The sequence below is a fragment of the Mustelus asterias genome, chromosome 1, assembly GCF_964213995.1.
Source record: "Mustelus asterias chromosome 1, sMusAst1.hap1.1, whole genome shotgun sequence".
Lineage (NCBI taxonomy): Eukaryota > Metazoa > Chordata > Chondrichthyes > Carcharhiniformes > Triakidae > Mustelus > Mustelus asterias.
The window spans coordinates 41,155,585-41,174,612 of record NC_135801.1 but is presented as its reverse complement, the minus strand read 5'-3'; the positions used below and the strand labels follow the sequence as shown (position 1 = coordinate 41,174,612).

Below are 19,028 nucleotides of genomic sequence, written 5' to 3'. Positions count from 1 at the left end.
ATTCCAGGTGTGGTCTCACCAAGTCTCTGTAGATTGTCTCAAAACTTCTTTAATCCTGTATTCTATTTGCCTTCCTAATTGCCCTGGTGTATCTGTGTTTCTTGTATGAGTACACTCACATCTCTTTAAATATCAGCATTTACAAGTTTCACTTCTTTTTTAAAATCCTCTGGAACCCATATCCTTTTCTAACACTTCTCAACTTGTCCTGTCAGCAAAGACTTATAAACGTACATCTCAAGCTCTCTCAATTCCTGCACCTCCTTTAATATTGCAGGTCCCTTAAATATATGAATGAAGGGTTTAGCTTCTGTTTAAAGCCCCCTCACAGAAATTGGGCAGTGATGAGCAGGGCAGGTGTCAATCCTACTTGTTCAGGATTCTTAAGTTGTCACTGCAACCACCAACTGAAAGTAAGATTTTTTTTCAATGCACGTTTTTCCAACAACTTTGTGAAGCCAAGAGAAGTAGGGCTGTTCTCTCCGACTCCTCAGTCACCACTCTCGGCCTCAACTTCCCACCTATTAGCCAATGCAACCCTCCTCCCAGGACTTACCATGAGGCCGCTGCTGGCGAGACAAGTAGCCTGATCTTCATGCTCTTCAAATGTGTGAACTGTCCATGGAGGTGGAACAAGAATGCCTACATTAGATGTCAGTGAGGACGGAGGTCCAATTTTGGGCTGGCCTCAGACCTTTGGTTTGGGGTGTGCATTGCTCAATAGCTTGGAATCTGGTCCCAAAACTAAAATTCTACGTTTGATGGGGGAAGCGATGGCCTAATGGTATTGTCACTAGACTATTAATCCAGAAACTCAGCTAATGTTCTGGGGACCCTGGTTTGAATCCTGCCATGGCAAATGGTGGAATTTGAATTCAATAAAAAAAATCTGGAAGTAAGAGTTTAATGATGACCATGAAACCTTTGTCAATTGTGGGAATAACCTATTTGGTCCACTAATGTCCTTTAGGGAAGGAAATCTGCCTTCCTTACCTGGTCTGGCCTACATGTGACTCCAGAGCCACAGCAATGTGGTTGACTCTCAACTGCCCTCCAAGGGCAACTAGGGATGGGCAATAAATGCTGGCCAGCCAGCGACACCCATGTCCCACGAATGAATAAAAATGTGACTATCATGGTTTCATTTTATCAGATGAATGAAGTAATGTTGCTGCATTTGCACCTGTATCTACAGTGACTTCATGTTCCCACTACAATGGTCCAAGTTTCTTGGCACTCTTGAAAGCATATTTAAGGATATCTTCATCCACCAGTTTTCAGGATACGGTCATATTGCATCAATGTGTGAGCATATGCCCCTGCATCTATTCTGAATAATATTTTTTAAAATCATTTTTTCAATTGTAGATGACGACAATGGATGGTCTGAGATTTTCGATCTATACTATGGAAGAATTTCAAAACAAGAAACTGAATTTACCAACTGCAGTAAGTTTCAAAAGTTACATTACTTTGTGAGTTTGCTCAAACCTTTACAACACCATCTTCATTTTTGGTCAGTTGTTATTTTCTACTTGAGGAAAGAAAGAAGTTTAATTTATTCTATAACAAAGAAAAAAAGATAAACGCAAAATACTGCGGATACTGGAATCTGACGAAGCTCTGACAAAGGGTCATCTAGACTCAAAACATTGGCTCTACTCTCCATAGATGCTGTCAGATCTGCAAAGAAGAAAAGATGTTGATGGGAGAACATTATAATGGTTAAGCAATGATTGAGCCAGGGAATGAGTGAGTGGAAGGCAACAGTGACCGTGTGTTACCAATATCATCAAATGTAGCACACTAATATATGTAATACAGTGTAACTAACAGTCTCCAAACTATGGATTGAAAAATGCCAGCGTGGAGAACTACTTAACTAGGTTTATTGACTATAAAGTGCAGCAAAGCCCAGAATAAATCCAGAAGTACTTCAGAGAAGAACCAAAAATTTATCTCAATTCTGTATCTCTAAAACTCTACTGGCCATGGTCCCAGAATTTGTGGAATCACTATGGATGACCATGGGCACTCTATTGGTACACCATATTGTTGTGACATCAGCCACTACCCACCACATGGTTGCATGGGTTTGTGCCAAGGTCCAACATTGAATCGCAACCCTAAACCTTTTTCCCCCTCCCGAGCAAGGATCTTAACCGTTTGACCACCCCACTAGGGTTAAATGCTGGCAGTAAACAGTGCTTGAGAAACCAGCTGGTTTCCCTGATTTCCTGTATACTACCACCAACCCATAGAAAGGACAGTATTGCGATGGCAGTACTGAGTATGCAACAGAGGGAAGGTTGGGATACCTAGTGCTGGCCACCATTAATTGTAACTTCTCTTTTCCAGAGCTGCTCCACTCAAATGTTATTCTCAATTTCACTGGTGTGCTCCTTCCCACCCTGACCGTGTAATTGCCCCCAAGCCAGGAAAATGATTGTCAGTAAAGGTGGCATCAGGCAGGTGTGCAGAAATCCCACATTCACTATTTCTGGAAGCAACACACTTAGATGAATATCAGATGGGCATTGGATTAACATTGGATGGACAGAAAAATAAATTAGAAACTTTTAAACTGATCATGATATTTTTGGCCTTCTGTGTCTCAATCTATTACATACCAACCAACCAGAGAAATGAAACCACATCCCAGAATGATTCAGCAACTTCAGGAGAGGAAATTTTAAAAAAGCAGGGAAAGAAAAAAGCTTCAATTATTTTTAAAATTCTGTTTACAAGGTATATGGTAATGATTCCTTTCTTGCATCACTCACCAACGTTTCTTGATGTAAGAGCATTGCGTGTGCTTTTAATAAATCCAATTAGTCACATATGAATAATGTATAGTAACATTTCTTTTTGTACAGTGCTTGCGAATTTCTCCAAGAAATGTCAATGCCAAGGTCTGGAACTCGATTGTCAACAGGCTGGACTGCATTCCGTCCCTTTGGTTTCTTCCAATGTATTATCACTGTAAGTACAGAATCATCATGCTCTTGCGAGGGAGAAAAAATGACCGGAATCTGACACTCTGAAGTCTAAATTGGATGGCTGGTGCAGAGGCTGCAGTGATTCCAGTGTGGGACGGGGTGACTGACCATGCACGATCTTGCTCTGTTCAGCTCATTATATATACATCCAAGAGGAGCTGGATCTCTGCATGGGGTGGGTAGGAGGTCACCGTCCCTAAATTACCTCATGTGGTCCAAGGTCCAGGTGCCACATTTGAAGGACACCTGTAGAAATTTCACTATCCCTTCATCTTTGCCCAGCCACTGCTCCACCCTTCCCCACTAACCGTCCCCCTTCCTTGGTCATGCTCCATGCAACCGACACTGCCACCACCTGGTCTCAAGCATAGGCTGACATTTACAGACACTGGAGAGGACAATGAAGCAGCAACTCACTGTTAATCACGGAAAGGTTGTGAATGTAAACATTGAAATTTCTCACTGGCGGAAACTTAATTTGGAGGGGGAACTTAATTCTGGCGAGGTGGCCTTGTAATGAGAATACATGACTTGCTAATACATGCAAAGGGGTATCCCAACATTGGTCGTGGGAAGCTTGTTCCACCCTTGACCCGCCTTTAAAGTCCCAGGAACTTGATTGCTAAAGTTCATCCCACCTTCGGGAAACTAATTTTTGGCCTCCCACCAAATTAAGTTCCTCTGGCTGCAGAGCTTCCCTCTGCTTAGCGAGACTGGGGTATTCCACCCAATGTTTCTTCAATTCACTGCTGTCTCTTCCTCTTTAACTGATTCAGAAAACTGCAGATTAATAAGATAAGAAAACTTCACTCTGATGGTTTCAGCAACTATCAAGATCTTCAAGAACTGTAAGTGTGAATTACTGCTTGAAACTATGTTTTGGCTGTGCTCGCTATTGGGAGTCATTGGTCCTGATTTTGCTGGGAGCAGTGAACGAACACCTTTCGCTGTTCACCTCGCGTTTGGCTGCCCATAGACTTTCCTGCGGGCTGGTCAGCAGAGCTGTAACCAGGGTCTATTCAGCTCAGTACACTCTACAAAGCATCTGTACAGGACCAGCAGCAAGGAAGCTCTTCAGTTAGTCAGATTGAGGAACCTTAATGAGAGATCTTAAAACAGGAAGTGAAAAAAAGAGCAAATATAAATTATAGTACAGAAAGCAAAATAAAGATTGGGACATACATATAGAATTAAGACAGAGGCATAAAAGAGAAAAACAGGAAAATCGAAAAAGTATATTGTTTTAATCTCCAGCATTAATTCACATTTGTAAACTGGCTTTTTCAGGGCTATCGCAGTTATTCACCTATTTTCATCATTTATTATAACGTTAAAACTTGTTCCTGATTCAACCTGCCTTTAGTGTGAACCCAGTAGATAATCACCCCAAGTACTGACCTTACCATCATTTCTGTGGAGATTCCATTGGCAGAGACTGCAACCTGTGGAGGACTAGAGTAATCCTGACTGCAACCTCCAGATTTCCATGCTTGTGCGGATACAGAAGTTTTACCCTGTAAATGGTTACAACAGCCCCACTGTGTGAATGGTTACAGCAGCCCCACTGTGTAAACAGGTTACAACAGCCCCACTGTGTAAACAGGTTACAACAGCCCCACTGTGTAAACGGGTTACAACAGCCCCACTGTGTAAACAGGTTACAACAGCCCCACTGTGTAAACGGGTTACAACAGCCCCACTGTGTAAATGGTTACAACAGCCCCACTGTGTAAACGGGTTACAACAGCCCCACTGTGTAAATGGTTACAACAGCCCCACTGTGTAAACGGGTTACAACAGCCCCACTGTGTAAACAGGTTACAACAGCCCCACTGTGTAAACGGGTTACAACAGCCCCACTGTGTAAATGGTTACAACAGCCCCACTGTGTAAACGGGTTACAACAGCCCCACTGTGTAAACGGTTACAACAGCCCCACTGTGTAAATGGTTACAACAGCCCCACTGTGTAAACGGTTACAACAGCCCCACTGTGTAAACGGTTACAACAGCCCCACTGTGTAAACGGTTACAACAGCCCCACTGTGTAAACGGTTACAACAGCCCCACTGTGTAAACGGGTTACACAGTAAGAAGTTTAACAACACCAGGTTAAAGTCCAACAGGTTTATTTGGTAGCAAAAGCCACACAAGCTTTCGAAGCTCTAAGCCCCTTTGCTACCAAATAAACCTGTTGGACTTTAACCTGGTGTTGTTAAACTTCTTACTGTGTTTACCCCAGTCCAACGCCGGCATCTCCACATCATGACTAAACGGGTTACAACAGCCCCACTGTGTAAACGGGTTACAACAGCCCCACTGTGTAAACGGGTTACAACAGCCCCACTGTGTAAATGGTTACAACAGCCCCACTGTGTAAATGGTTACAACAGCCCCACTGTGTAAATGGTTACAACAGCCCCACTGTGTAAACAGGTTACAACAGCCCCACTGTGTAAACGGGTTACAACAGCCCCACTGTGTAAACGGGTTACAACAGCCCCACTGTGTAAACGGGTTACAACAGCCCCACTGAGTAAACAGGTTACAACAGCCCCACTGTGTAAACGGGTTACAGCAGCCCCACTGTGTAAACGGGTTACAACAGCCCCACTGTGTGAATGGTTACAACAGCCCCACTGTGTAAATGGTTACAACAGCCCCACTGTGTAAACGGTTACAACAGCCCCACTGTGTAAACGGTTACAACAGCCCCACTGTGTAAACAGGTTACAACAGCCCCACTGTGTAAACAGGTTACAACAGCCCCACTGTGTAAACGGGTTACAACAGCCCCACTGTGTAAACGGGTTACAACAGCCCCACTGTGTAAACGGGTTACAACAGCCCCACTGAGTAAACAGGTTACAACAGCCCCACTGTGTAAACGGGTTACAGCAGCCCCACTGTGTAAACGGGTTACAACAGCCCCACTGTGTGAATGGTTACAACAGCCCCACTGTGTGAATGGTTACAACAGCCCCACTGTGTGAATGGTTACAACAGCCCCACTGTGTAAATGGTTACAACAGCCCCACTGTGTAAACGGTTACAACAGCCCCACTGTGTAAACGGTTACAACAGCCCCACTGTGTAAACAGGTTACAACAGCCCCACTGTGTAAACAGGTTACAACAGCCCCACTGTGTAAACAGGTTACAACAGCCCCACTGTGTAAACGGGTTACAACAGCCCCACTGTGTAAACAGGTTACAACAGCCCCACTGTGTAAACAGGTTACAACAGCCCCACTGTGTAAACAGGTTACAACAGCCCCACTGTGTAAACAGGTTACAACAGCCCCACTGATGAAGCGGGTATAACTGCCCCACTGATAAAGTGGGCATAACTGCCCCACTGATGAAGCGGGTATAACTGCCCCACTGATAAAGTGGGTATAACTGCCCCACTGATGAAGCGGGTATAACTGCCCTACTGATAAAGTGGGCATAACTGCCCCACTGATGAAGCGGGTATAACTGCCCCACTGATGAAGCGGGTATAACTGCCCCACTGATAAAGTGGGCATAACTGCCCCACTGATGAAGCGGGTATAACTGCCCCACTGATAAAGTGGGCATAACTGCCCCACTGATGAAGCGGGTATAACTGCCCCACTGATGAAGCGGGTATAACTGCCCCACTGATGAAGTGGGTATAACTGCCCCACTGATGAAGCGGGTATAACTGCCCCACTGATAAAGCGGGTATAACTGCCCCACTGATGAAGCGGGTATAACTGCCCCACTGTTATGAGTAACAAAGTGCGGGGCATTAATCATTTCATCATTTTCAAGTACTGATGGAAATGATAGAACGTGAAGTTTGACTAAAGCTGCTTTCATAGTTAGTGTGCTTTTTTTACAACAAAGATTTTTATTTCTAAATGCTGCACAAGTTTATTCATTTATATCTTCATCAAAGAATACCTGGACTAGATTTTCAATTCATAAACCCAGAATGGGCAAAAAAGCTGGACAGCTATATTCCAGAGCCCAAAAAACTGTTCTCTCAACACTGGTACATTTTTGGAGCAGTGTCTCACTCAGTGGGAGCATGACTTCAAGAAATGGTCATAGAAATCAGCACCAAATTCCGTTCTGAAGAAGAGTCACATTGAATTTGAAACATTGGGCCAAATTCTCTGACCTCACTCGTAACCAGGATCTCCCGTCCACTGCAGTGAACAGAGATTTGGCTGAGCGCCAAATTCTCCATCCTCGCTGGCAGAGGCGGCGGGGCATGAACTGTTGGAGAATTCCGGCCGTTAATTCTGTTTCTCTCCATAGATGCTGTCAGACCTGCTGAGTTTATCCAGCATTTTCTGTTTTTATTCCATATCCCCTGCATCTGCAGTTTTTTGCTTTTATGGAAGTCAGTGCTTCTGTTTCCTAAAAAATTTATTTTATTGATCTAGATTTTGAAAGTGTGATACACTGACATCCATCCCAGTCTACACTTCCACAATGTCAGAATCAAAGAATTCGATTTTGGCAGGGATGGGTTTTTGAGCAAGGAGGAAGAGTTTCAGTCAATAAACTCAGCAGTCCCAGTTTCCCATGTGCTCTGGAATTTTGCCTTTTTATCCCCTCCCAGAGTATCTCCACCTGAAGTCAACCTTTATTGAGACACTTGGCTCCCAATAAACACATAAAAGCATTCATCCATAGGTAGAATGTTTGAAAATATCAGTAGCTGAGATGTGTGTGCTCTGCTCAAAAGTGCAAGGCCCCAAATTTCAGACTGGTACAAAAACTAAAATCACAGGGCATTGGGATGAGCTGGCTAGATGGATACAGAACTAGCTTGGTTATAGAAATCAGAGTGCAGCAGTGGAAGGGTGCTTTTCAGAATGGAGATCTGTAGCTAGTGGTGTTCCGCAGGGATCAGTGCTGGGACCTGTGTTGTTTGTAATATATATAAATGATCTGGAGGAAAATGTGGATGGTCTGATTAGTAAGTTTGCGCATGACACGAATATTGTGTGAGTTGCTGATAGTGCCAAAGATTGCCAGAGGATACAACAAGATATAGATAGATTGGAGACTTGCGCACAGAAATGGTAGATGGAGCTTAAGCCGGACAAATGCGAGGTGATGCACTTTGGTGTGAATTCACACTTAGGCGTGAATTATACTGTAAATGACAGAACTGTTAGAAATATTAACACACAGAGGGATCTCTCATGTGTGTGGAACTTGGCTATCAGTTTCTGCTCAGCGACTCTGCGCCGTCGTGTGTCGTGAAGGCCTGAGGATGGCCTAAACCGGGATGTTGGATTTACGTCACATTATCAGTAACCCCCACAGCTTGCCCCCTGGACTTGCAGAATCTCACTAGCTGTCCTGTCTGGAGACAATACACATCTCTTTAACCTGTGTTTAATGCTCCCTCCACCACATTGTCTGTACCTTTAAGACCTGGCTGGCTGTAGGGATTCGCATTCTAATCAGTATTCTGTAACTTGATTTCTGTGATTCTGTGCACTGTTTGAGAGCACATTTCCACTCCATCTGACGAAGGAGCTGCGCTCCGAAAGCTTATGGTATTTGCTACCAAATAAACCTGTTGGACTTTAACCTGGTGTTGTGAGACTTCTTACTGTGTTCACCCCAGTCCAATGCCGGCATCTCCACATCATGTCTAGATTCTCCCACAGGAGGAAACATCCTCTCCACATCCACCCTGTCAAGACTCCTCAATCAAGTTGCCTCTTACACTCCTAAACTCCGGTGGATACAAACCTAGCCTGTTCAGCCTTTCCTCATGAGATAAACCACCCATAGCTTAGTTGGTTGTACAGCAGAAGGAGCAGGGATGCCCTGTATTTTTCAGCAGAGGCGATGGTAGTGGAGTTCATTTTGCTACTTCCTCTCAACTGTGTGAGCTAGATTACCTTGCCATCCAGATCACAAAGTGTATCTTCTCAGCATGACCAGCTATCTTGAATTTTACAGGATTATCCTGGAATTTGGGCTTCCCATCCCGCATCCTAGGCCAGGAACACCATTTGTCCTCCAGTAAGTGACTGAGGTGACTGCTCAGTGTCTTCTCTTGCCACTACCTGAACATCTTTGGTGTCTGCACATTCACACTGTCCAGAGCGGCCAGAACAATACATAGACACTTAGCCACGAGGGAATGGCACTGGCCGCTCCCTGAGGGTGTTTGGGATTGGGGTTTCCAGCAGCGGTCTGGCAGCTGGGAGAGGATGGTGTGATCCAGCAGTAGTGGCAGTAGGAACCACTCAGGCCCAAGTCTGGGGGATCAGGTCCATCACAGACCCAGAGACATCAAGGAGGAGTGGGTGCCTGGAAGGCCTGAAGACGATTAGGAGGCCTGAACGGTAGGATTAATCAGGGGAGGCCCGAGTGGGTAGTGGGCTCTGAACAGGCCCAAGTGGGAATAGGGTAGGTCCAACAGGAAGGAGGAAGTCTGGGCAGGCTTGAGAGGGGTGTGGCTCTCGGCAGGTCTGAGGAGCAGGGGGACCCACGCAGGCCTGATGGTGAGAGTGGTCTAGCCCAAAGAGGGAGGGTGATCAGGTCCAAAGGGGAGGAGGGGTCTGAGCAAGCTCGAGGGGAGGAGGAGCAGAAAAAGTATGGCTGACTGGGAATTTTACAAGTAGAATGTTGTGATGGGCACAGTCCTTTATCTACTTCTCTCCCCACACCCCCGTCAGTCCAGCCAACAACGCCACTCCCTTCCCCAGCCCCACCAACTTCTCTGGGAAAGTGTCTCTTATTTCTTTTCCCCAGAGATTGTCACCTGTACCTCAGGACTTCTCAAACTCAGGGAGAGGGGTCCCTATGCTGTGTAGACCATCCTGCACTGCCAGTCTCCCAACACGCCAACAAAGGCTTCCCTTTCGTGTCTCATGCTCCTATCACACTGAAGTTGACTGTTCAGTGGATCCCAGCTTCTTCTCCAACCTGTTCCTCATGGCAACTGGCTCTGCACCCCCTACCCCTGCCAAAGACACTGCTCCCTGCACAAAGGGAACAACAAGTTCTGACCAGTTCCTGCCCAGTGCACTCCCCCATCATCACACCTTGCTGGTGGGTGTCTGCTACAGTATTATCACGAATTTGCTGTTGAAAGAAATGGAGTGCTTTGAGGGTATTGGTACACAGGGTTCACCAGCAACACGTCACTTCATGTAAGAGGAGGTTGATGCTTGCAATTCATCTCAGCCACCCTATAAAAGGAAAGCACAAAATTGATGCTGGCTACTTTCACAGGAAGAGAGGGAGGGAACCACAAAGTGTCAAACCTAACTCAAACTCATCCACCTCCTGGCAAATAACTACATAGTAAGAAGTTTAACAACACCAGGTTAAAGTCCAACAGGTTTATTTGGTAGCAAAAGCCACACAAGCTTTCGGAGCTGCAAGCCCCTTCTTCAGGTGAGTGGGAATTCTGTTCACAAACAGAGCATATAAAGACACAACCTCAATTTACATGAATAATGGTTGGAATACGAATACTTACAACTAATCAAGTCTTCAAGAAACAAAACAATGTAAGTGGAGAGAGCATCAAGACAGGCTAAAAAGATGTGTATTGTCTCCAGACAAGACAGCCAGTGAAACTCTGTGGGGGTTACAAATAGTGTGCCATGAACCCAATATCCCGGTTGAGGCCGTCCTCGTGTGTGCGGAACTTGGCTATCAGTTTCTGCTCAGCGACTCTGCGCCATCGTGTGTCGTGAAGGCCGCCTTGGAGAACGCTTACCCGAATATCAGAGGCCGAATGCCCGTGACCGCTGAAGTGCTCCCCAACAGGAAGAGAACAGTCTTGCCTGGTGATTGTCGAGCGGTGTTCATTCATCCGTTGTCGCAGCGTCTGCATAGTTTCCCCAATGTACCATGCCTCGGGACATCCTTTCTTGCAGCGTATCAGGTAGACAACGTTGGCCGAGTTGCAAGAGTATGTACCGTGTACCTGGTGGATGGTGTTCTCACGTGAGATGATGGCATCTGTGTCGATGATCTGGCACGTCTTGCAGAGGTGGCTGTGGCAGGGTTGTGTGGTGTCATGGTCACTGTTCTCCTGAAGGCTGGGTAGTTTGCTGCGGACAATGGTCTGTTTGAGGTTGTGCGGTTGTTTGAAGGCAAGAAGTGGGGGTGTGGGGATGGCCTTGGCGAGATGTTCGGCTTCATCAATGACAATTAAGATTGACAAAACTACCCAGCCTTCAGGAGAACAGTGACCATGACACCACACAACCCTGCCACAGCAACCTCTGCAAGACGTGCCGGATCATCGACACAGATGCCATCATCTCACGTGAGAACACCATCCACCAGGTACACGGTACATACTCTTGCAACTCGGCCAACGTTGTCTACCTGATACGCTGCAAGAAAGGATGTCCCGAGGCATGGTACATTGGGGAAACTATGCAGACGCTGCGACAACGGATGAATGAACACCGCTCGACAATCACCAGGCAAGACTGTTCTCTTCCTGTTGGGGAGCACTTCAGCGGTCACGGGCATTCGGCCTCTGATATTCGGGTAAGCGTTCTCCAAGGCGGCCTTCGCGACACACGACGGCGCAGAGTCGCTGAGCAGAAACTGATAGCCAAGTTCCGCACACACGAGGACGGCCTCAACCGGGATATTGGATTCATGGCACACTATTTGTAACCCCCACAGAGTTTCACTGGCTGTCTTGTCTGGAGACAATACACATCTTTTTAGCCTGTCTTGATGCTCTCTCCACTCACATTGTTTTGTTTCTTAAAGACTTGATTAGTTGTAAGTATTCGCGTTCCAACCATTATTCATGTAAATTGAGGTTGTGTCTTTATATGCTCTGTTTGTGAACAGAATTCCCACTCACCTGAAGAAGGGGCTTGCAGCTCCGAAAGCTTGTGTGGCTTTTGCTACCAAATAAACCTGTTGGACTTTAACCTGGTGTTGTTAAACTTCTTACTGTGTTTACCCAGTCCAACGCCGGCATCTCCACAAAATAACTACATGGCAGCATTGATAAAGGTTAGGGAGCAAGATACCTATCCTCTAAGCAAGAGTATGTGGTCAAGCAAAGGAACAAGGAAAAATACAAATGGCTTTGCAAAATAAATATATTGTTTAATGAATCCACAAGTACAGTTAATTTGATGGCGTTGTAAGTGTTTAAACCTCGACCTTGTGGGGTTTAGCATCTATTTCAAATCCCATGTCATCTAATTCCTATCATGTTGGCGTGAATACTATTTGTAAATTTCACATTTTAAATTAACTTAATTGTATTTTGTTTTAGAAACTTAAACTACAACGAAATCACGACAGTTTCTGAACGAGCATTTAAGGGACTGTACAATCTCATTAAACTGTGAGTATCCTCGATCCAAAATTCCTTCATCTAGAGGATAAGTGATTGAATTTCCACAGGTGTTTTCCTAATCATCCACCATCATTCTGGCAGAAGATCCACTGTTTACAGATTCAAACCCAGAAGTTACCAGCAGGCACATAGTGGTGTAACTGCTTGAATCATTGACCCGTGTATTTTCTGGGTCCAGTTGCTTTAACCATGCGGCTATTGGTAAGTAGTTCTTTAACCAATTTCTCATGTTTTATTTGTCTTAGATTTTCAGTCCAACTGCAAAAAATGATTGAACTGATTCTTTTCCCAATAGAACTATAGGACTTTGTATTTAACACCACTGATTCTGTATTGTTTAGATTGATGCCGTAATTTTTGATTATTAGATATACATTAGGGTACGAGACATAGATTTCATTTCACCTGTGAGGCAACACTGCAGATAGCAGTTTACAGATAATTACTTTTAAAATTACCATCATTATCTTGAGGCATTTCATTGTATTGTGTAGAACTTCATGCACAAAGTATGTTGCAATAGTTGGTTCAAACTCTGATAATCTTTCAATACTGAGAAGAGTAAATTAAAAGTGGGAGAGAGATAGAAATGATTAAGAAGGGGAAAATAGAGTATGAAAATAAGCTAACAGGGAACATAAATATTGACTGTAAAAGTTTCTATAGGTATGTAAAGAGAAAAAGATTGAGAAAAACGATTGTAGGCCCCTTGCAGCCAGAAACGGGAGAACAAAATGGGAACAAAGAAATGGCTGAGGAACTGAATTCTTACTTTGCTTCTATCTTCACAAAGGAAGACATGAATAATATACCAGAAGTTCTGAGAGAAACAAGTTTTAGTGAGGAACTGAAGGAAATCAATATTAGTAGAGAAATGGTTTAGGGGAAAGTGATGGGATTGAAGGTGGATAAATCTCTTGGGCCTGATAATCTTCATCCCAGAGTACTTAAAGAAATGGCCTGGAGATAGTAGATCCATTGGTCATCATTTTTCACAATTCTTTGTCTCTGGACTGGCTTCTATAGATTGGAGGGTAGCTAATATAAGCCTGCTATTCAAAAAGAGAAGTAGAGAGAGAACAGGGAACTATAGACCAGTGAGCCTAACGTCAGTACTGGGGAAATTGCTGGTGTCCATTATCAAGGATTTCATAACTCAGCAGCTGGAAAGCATGGTATAATTAAACAAAGTCAGCATGGATTTACAAAAGGAAAATCATGCTTGATGAATCTATTGGAATTCTTTGAGGCTGTAACTAGTAGAGTTGATCAAGGAGAACCAATGGATGTGGTTTATTTACACTCTCGGAGAAGGCTTTCAACAAGGTTTCACATAGCAGACTACTATGTAAAGTTACAGTGTATTTGTACTATGTAAAGTTAATGCAAATGGGGATCTCAACTTTCAAAGCTATTTTGAGACTTTACCTCCATTGCCGCTCCCACCCAAAAACAGGGGCGGCATGGTGGCACAGTGGTTAGCACTGCTGCCTCATAGCACCAGGGACCCGGGTTCAATTCCGGCCTTGGGTCACTGTCTATGTGGAGTTTGTACGTTCTCCCCATGACTGCATGGGTTTCCTTCGGGTGCTCCGGTTTCCAAAGATGTGCGGATTAGGTTGATTGGCCATGCTAAATTGACCCTAGTGTCAGGGGGATTAGCAGGGTAAATGAAAGTTACAAGAATAGGGCCTGGATGGGATTATGGTCGATACAGACTCGATGGGCTGAGTGGCCTCCTTCTGTACCAAAGGGATTCTATGATTCTAACTCTTCTGTCATTCACTCTCCCCTGTTTTTCACCCACTCATCTCTTGCTCAAAACTTATTACACTTCTACATTACCCAGTTCTGATGAAAACCTGGAATGTAGGGTGGAATTTTCCCATCCCACCTGGAGCAGCACTTTCGTGGTAGGCAAGAGCGGAGAATCCAGTGGGAAGGAAAAAGTTGGAAACCCACCAGTGTAAAAACAGTTTGAAATTCTCCAATGGCGTGTTTGTGGAGGGTTGGTTTTCCTGCTGCCTGGTGTGGTGAATGCAAATTGCATTCATTTGCATCTCATGAGTGCTCAATAAAACAGCTGTTCACCAGAATCTCATCATGCCTTCCAATCTTGCGTCATACCAGCAGGAAATTATGTTGGCCTCAAACCTGTTTGAAACTGGCATGCACAAGTCGGACTTCAGTCTGCTCATGACGTTGAGATGGGTGCAACATATATAGTCTACCTGCCATAATGCTGAGCCGCTCCTGTTGTTGAATGCCACTTTGCTGGGGCTGAACGGTTAGTCCGCTCCTGCTCTATGCTGACATTGTCAACAAGAACATCACTCTGGTACTGGGCTCATGCAGCCTTCACTTTCAGACACTGACGAGTACTGGGCTCGGGGCTGGGGAATGCCTGGTGTTTGCCGGAACACCATTGTACTACGGGACTCATGCAGCCTCATTTTGACTGACTTGAAGTTTGACGGGGGTGGGGTGCAAGGTGAGGGTGGGGTTGACAAAGACAGTGGGGGGGCAATGGGGAAGAAAGGCTGTGCAATAGCACGGGGGGGGGGGATGGAAAAGGGCATGATGGAAGCAGAGGGGCAGGACGAAGATGATGAACAATGGAAGACAGAGGGAAGACTGAGGGGCGGGAAGCTGGAGCCCAATTAAAATGTCCACCATTAAAACGATGGGATCCAGTATTATTGGGGGAGGATGCATTATATGCTGACAAACAAGGGGGGGTCAAAGGGATATCATATGGTTTACTGGAAGGCGATACACATAGACTCTGATATGGGGTTTGTTAGAGCGGCAAATTAGAGATGGTTCACACCAACAGTCAGAAGTTGGGGGTGGTATGGGTTGGGAGGGTCACTATTGTCCTTAATTCTCATTGCAATGGGCTAGTTGCTATGACAAGGTTCCCATTTAAGTTCAGCGGCTGGCAGATAGGACTCTCAGAGCGCAGACATTCCTGTTGTGAAATGGAAAGGAGTCACAGATGACAGAGTCCAGTGGGTACATGGACCTCAGTCTGAATCAGAGATAGGAGATAGTGCAGTGGGCATGCAGTAGGAGCAACCATTGGAAGCGTGGTGTTCTCCAGCTGCAGGGAGGGGCAAAGGCTGTGAGCTCCACAGGAAAATAATCACAGCTTGGTGTGCAGGGCTGTCCCTAGGCTTGGTGGACTCCATACTGGGCTGCAGAGAGAATGGTAAAGGTCACTGGGGGCACCTACAGATTGGAAAGATAGGAAGCTGTCATGGGGAGGGGTGCAGGGGGTGCCATTTACCTCTGTCATTAATGTGTACAAAGGTTCCAGATTGGGTGGGCAGAGGTCCACATGGGCCACTGCACGTGATGGGCTCGGGGAGGGCGTGTGTCGGAATGTCCACCATTAAAACGGTGGGATCCAGTATTATTGGGGGAGGCTGTGGAATAACAGGAGGTAGTTGTACCTTCACATCTTGAGGCGCCCGATAAATCAGAGGCACGCAGACGGTGAGGAAGGGTTGAACTTGGTCCTGAACTAAAGATGCAGCACCACCATATTGAGGTCCCGGAACAATGGCCTCCAGCAAAAATGAAAGTATTGTTGCTCCTGTCCAGGAGGGGTATGAGACTGTGTGGGAGGACTGCTGAGTTGGTTGCTGCCACTTCAGTGGACAGGATCTAGGTCAGTTACAAAGGAGAGAGACCAGGAAGCAACTGAAAGCCAATCCCTTCCTTCAGTTAAAGGCATAGACAGAACTCTCAGCTTCACATCAAAGTTACATCGTCGACAGAGTCTAAGGTAGGAATGTAGCTTTGGTGAAGGCAGGCAATTGTGATGAGGGCACTGCTCCTGCAGGAGACATTGCCTGGGGAACATGGTCAAGGTGAGCCTGAACATGAACGGGAAGATAAGGAGGAGGGATCCAGACGGTGGAAGTGCTTTGCCAGACCAAGGGGTGATCATCAAAGAGTCTTCTACTTTCAAATGAATAAAAGCAGTGCCGGGCACCCCTACGATTGTCCAGAGACTGCGTACATCACATATGTCATATACTTCATGAAGACCTGACACCATGTGAGGTTGCAGGTTGATGACCTCAATAATAGTTGTGTCAAGGAGAGGTACAATGCTCCTCACACCTCCCCATGTTCACGTACAGAGCAGACTATAGGACTTCTTGCACTTCAGATGCCTGATCCACTCAGCAATACACACTGGAGACTGTTAGCCACATGTTTGCAGTTTGCTGTGCCCTTCATAATCTGGCTATGCAAAGTGGTGAGCCCTTGTCAGAGGGTGAACTGGAGGAGAATAAGAGCTCATCAGAAGATGAAAATAAGAAGGTGGGAAGCTCAGGAGGTTGTAAGGGACAATATGAGCGCTCTGAAGCAATGGAGGAGGAAAGACATGGGGATGCGCTCATGATATTTTATTTGCTGACAGGCAATTAAGAGGAAGAGTAAAGTTAAGTGAGGTTATATGGCCACATCTCATCTAGCCGTCAATGGCCAAATACTCACTCAGAGAACGTTCCTGCATTTACACTTACACCTTTTTAAATAGCAGAGTGGCTTTGGGAATTTTCCATTCCAATTTCTGAATCAAGAATTTCTTTGAAATTAGAAAGGAAATTCAACTGCTTTTTAGTTAGACACCAGGGAACAAGCCGCTACTGAGACAGCACACGGATGGATATACAAATCGCACTGCCCTAACTGCTCTGGTGATGAGCAGCGTTGGTTTTACAATGTAATGAAACACCATGGCTAGGATTCTCCCAGCCTGGTGTGCTGCTTGAGCAGAACAGTGGGCTAGGAGACAACAGCAGGGGGCCTTTAGCAAGATTGGCGACTGGCATCCGGCCGATCGTGAGTCTCTGAGGCCCGTTTTTGTAACGCAATCAGCTCCACACTGGAAATCGGCACGGAGCTGATTATCATATGGAAATTGACAATTCCATATGATTAGCGGGCCCGGGATGGTATTCTCCGTGCCTGCTGACGTCTCCCCACCCACCTCCGCGAAGAGAAGTTCCCAGCAGCGGGGTTTACAACTGCTCCCACTAACAGAACAGGCATCCTCACCCTGGTGATAGGGACAGAGGCCATTGAGGCCCCTGCGGGAGGTTAGTGGCAAGGAGGATGCCCCTTAGGCAGTGCCAGCCTGGCATCCTGGCACTGCCCAATGGGCACCTTAGCACTGCCCATTGGGCACCAGGCAGTCCCAAGGGGGTGGGGCAAGAGGAGTGAGGCATAGAGGGAGTGAAGCCTATTGGTGATCTGTGGTGGAGGGCGACATCTGCTGCCACTCTGCAAATGGGATCTGTGGGGTAGGGAGTGAGGGGGCGAACGGGGCTAGCCATCAGGAGGGTAGATCGGGGCTGAGTGGGGAGATCAGGGCTGGCCTGGAGGTGGGGGTGGGGGGGGGACGCGGTTGGGCGGGTTATCGGGGCTGGCTCTGGGGGTGTCCAATAGGCTGGCAATCGAGGGTGTACACAGTAAGGAGTCTAACAACAGGTTAAAGTCCAACATGTTTATTTGGTAGCAAACGCCACTAGCTTTCGGAGCGCTGCTCCTTCATCAGGTGAGTGGGAGATCTGCCGAGACTGTGTCAGGGTGTGTCAGGATGTCAGCGATCGGGAAGGGGAGGCCAGCGATTAGGGTAGGAGTTTGGGGATAAACAGGAGGCCAGCGATCGGCAGCCGGCAATTGTGGGGCGGGGGGCAGTGGCCTACTGAGCACTATGCTGCCGGCCTCTCCAGCGAGATACCACCCCCCCCACCCCAAACTTACCAGCGTGAATCACTCTAAGGGGCTCTGCATTGCACAGACTGTCAAAGATTCGTTCTGGTAAGTTCACCCAAAAAACAGGTGGTAAATACTCCCGTTTACCCGCCCATTGAACATTTAGTTTTGTTTTGTGAGAATCCCGGCCAATAATTTAAATAAACATACAGAAATTCTTAGTCTGATTCATAATAAGGATTGCTTTTTTTCTTTCCTGAAACACTGAAATAAGTTACTGTATGCAAAATACAATCTGTGCCTGCTTAGCTGCACTTATATTATCAATTTGAAAAGAATCCAGGTCAAACCTAAACAGAAATAGTCCAATTATTTGACTTGGCTTGTTTCATCCATATCCCTGATATATTGATACAGTCAAATTATGGTGTCATAGAATCGTAGAATCCCTACAGTACAGTGACCATCGAGCCTGCATCGGCAACAATCCCACCCAGGCCCAATCCTGTACCCGGTGTATTTTCCCCATTAATCCCTTGACACTAACGGACAATTTAGCATGACCAGCCAACCTAACCTGCACATTTTTGGAGTGTTGGAGGAAACAGGAGCATCCAGAGGAAATCCACACAGACACAGGGAAAACATGCAAACTCTACACAGAAAATCCTGTCCTGGGTCTGCTAAGTACCTTTCCAATTACCTGCTACCTCTTGCCTCTTAGTGTCCCAAGTTATGTAGGTTAATTGGATTAGGGGTAATGGGGGTCTGGTGGGCAGGTGGGGTGGCGGGGTGGGAGTGGGGATGTGAGGGCCTGGATAAGATGCCAAGTCAATGGAAACTTGATGGGCTGAATGGCCTCCTTTTGCACATTAGAGATTCTATTCTGTGAACAGTGCGGGAGTGGGAAGAGAAGCCATTGCAAGTGATATTCTGTCTACAA

General features: G+C 46.0%; 1 protein-coding gene across 1 annotated transcript in view; it reads left to right on the top strand.

Annotated features, from left to right (window-relative positions):
- Positions 1-19,028, top strand: part of rxfp1 (relaxin family peptide receptor 1) — a 177,504-nt gene that overhangs the window by 68,646 nt on the left and 89,830 nt on the right. Inside the window, exons 6-8 of the mRNA XM_078233281.1 lie at positions 2,877-2,982; positions 3,776-3,847; positions 12,266-12,337. Of these exons, the coding sequence (XP_078089407.1) occupies positions 2,877-2,982; positions 3,776-3,847; positions 12,266-12,337 (250 nt within the window). The remainder of the gene's footprint in view (positions 1-2,876; positions 2,983-3,775; positions 3,848-12,265; positions 12,338-19,028) is intronic.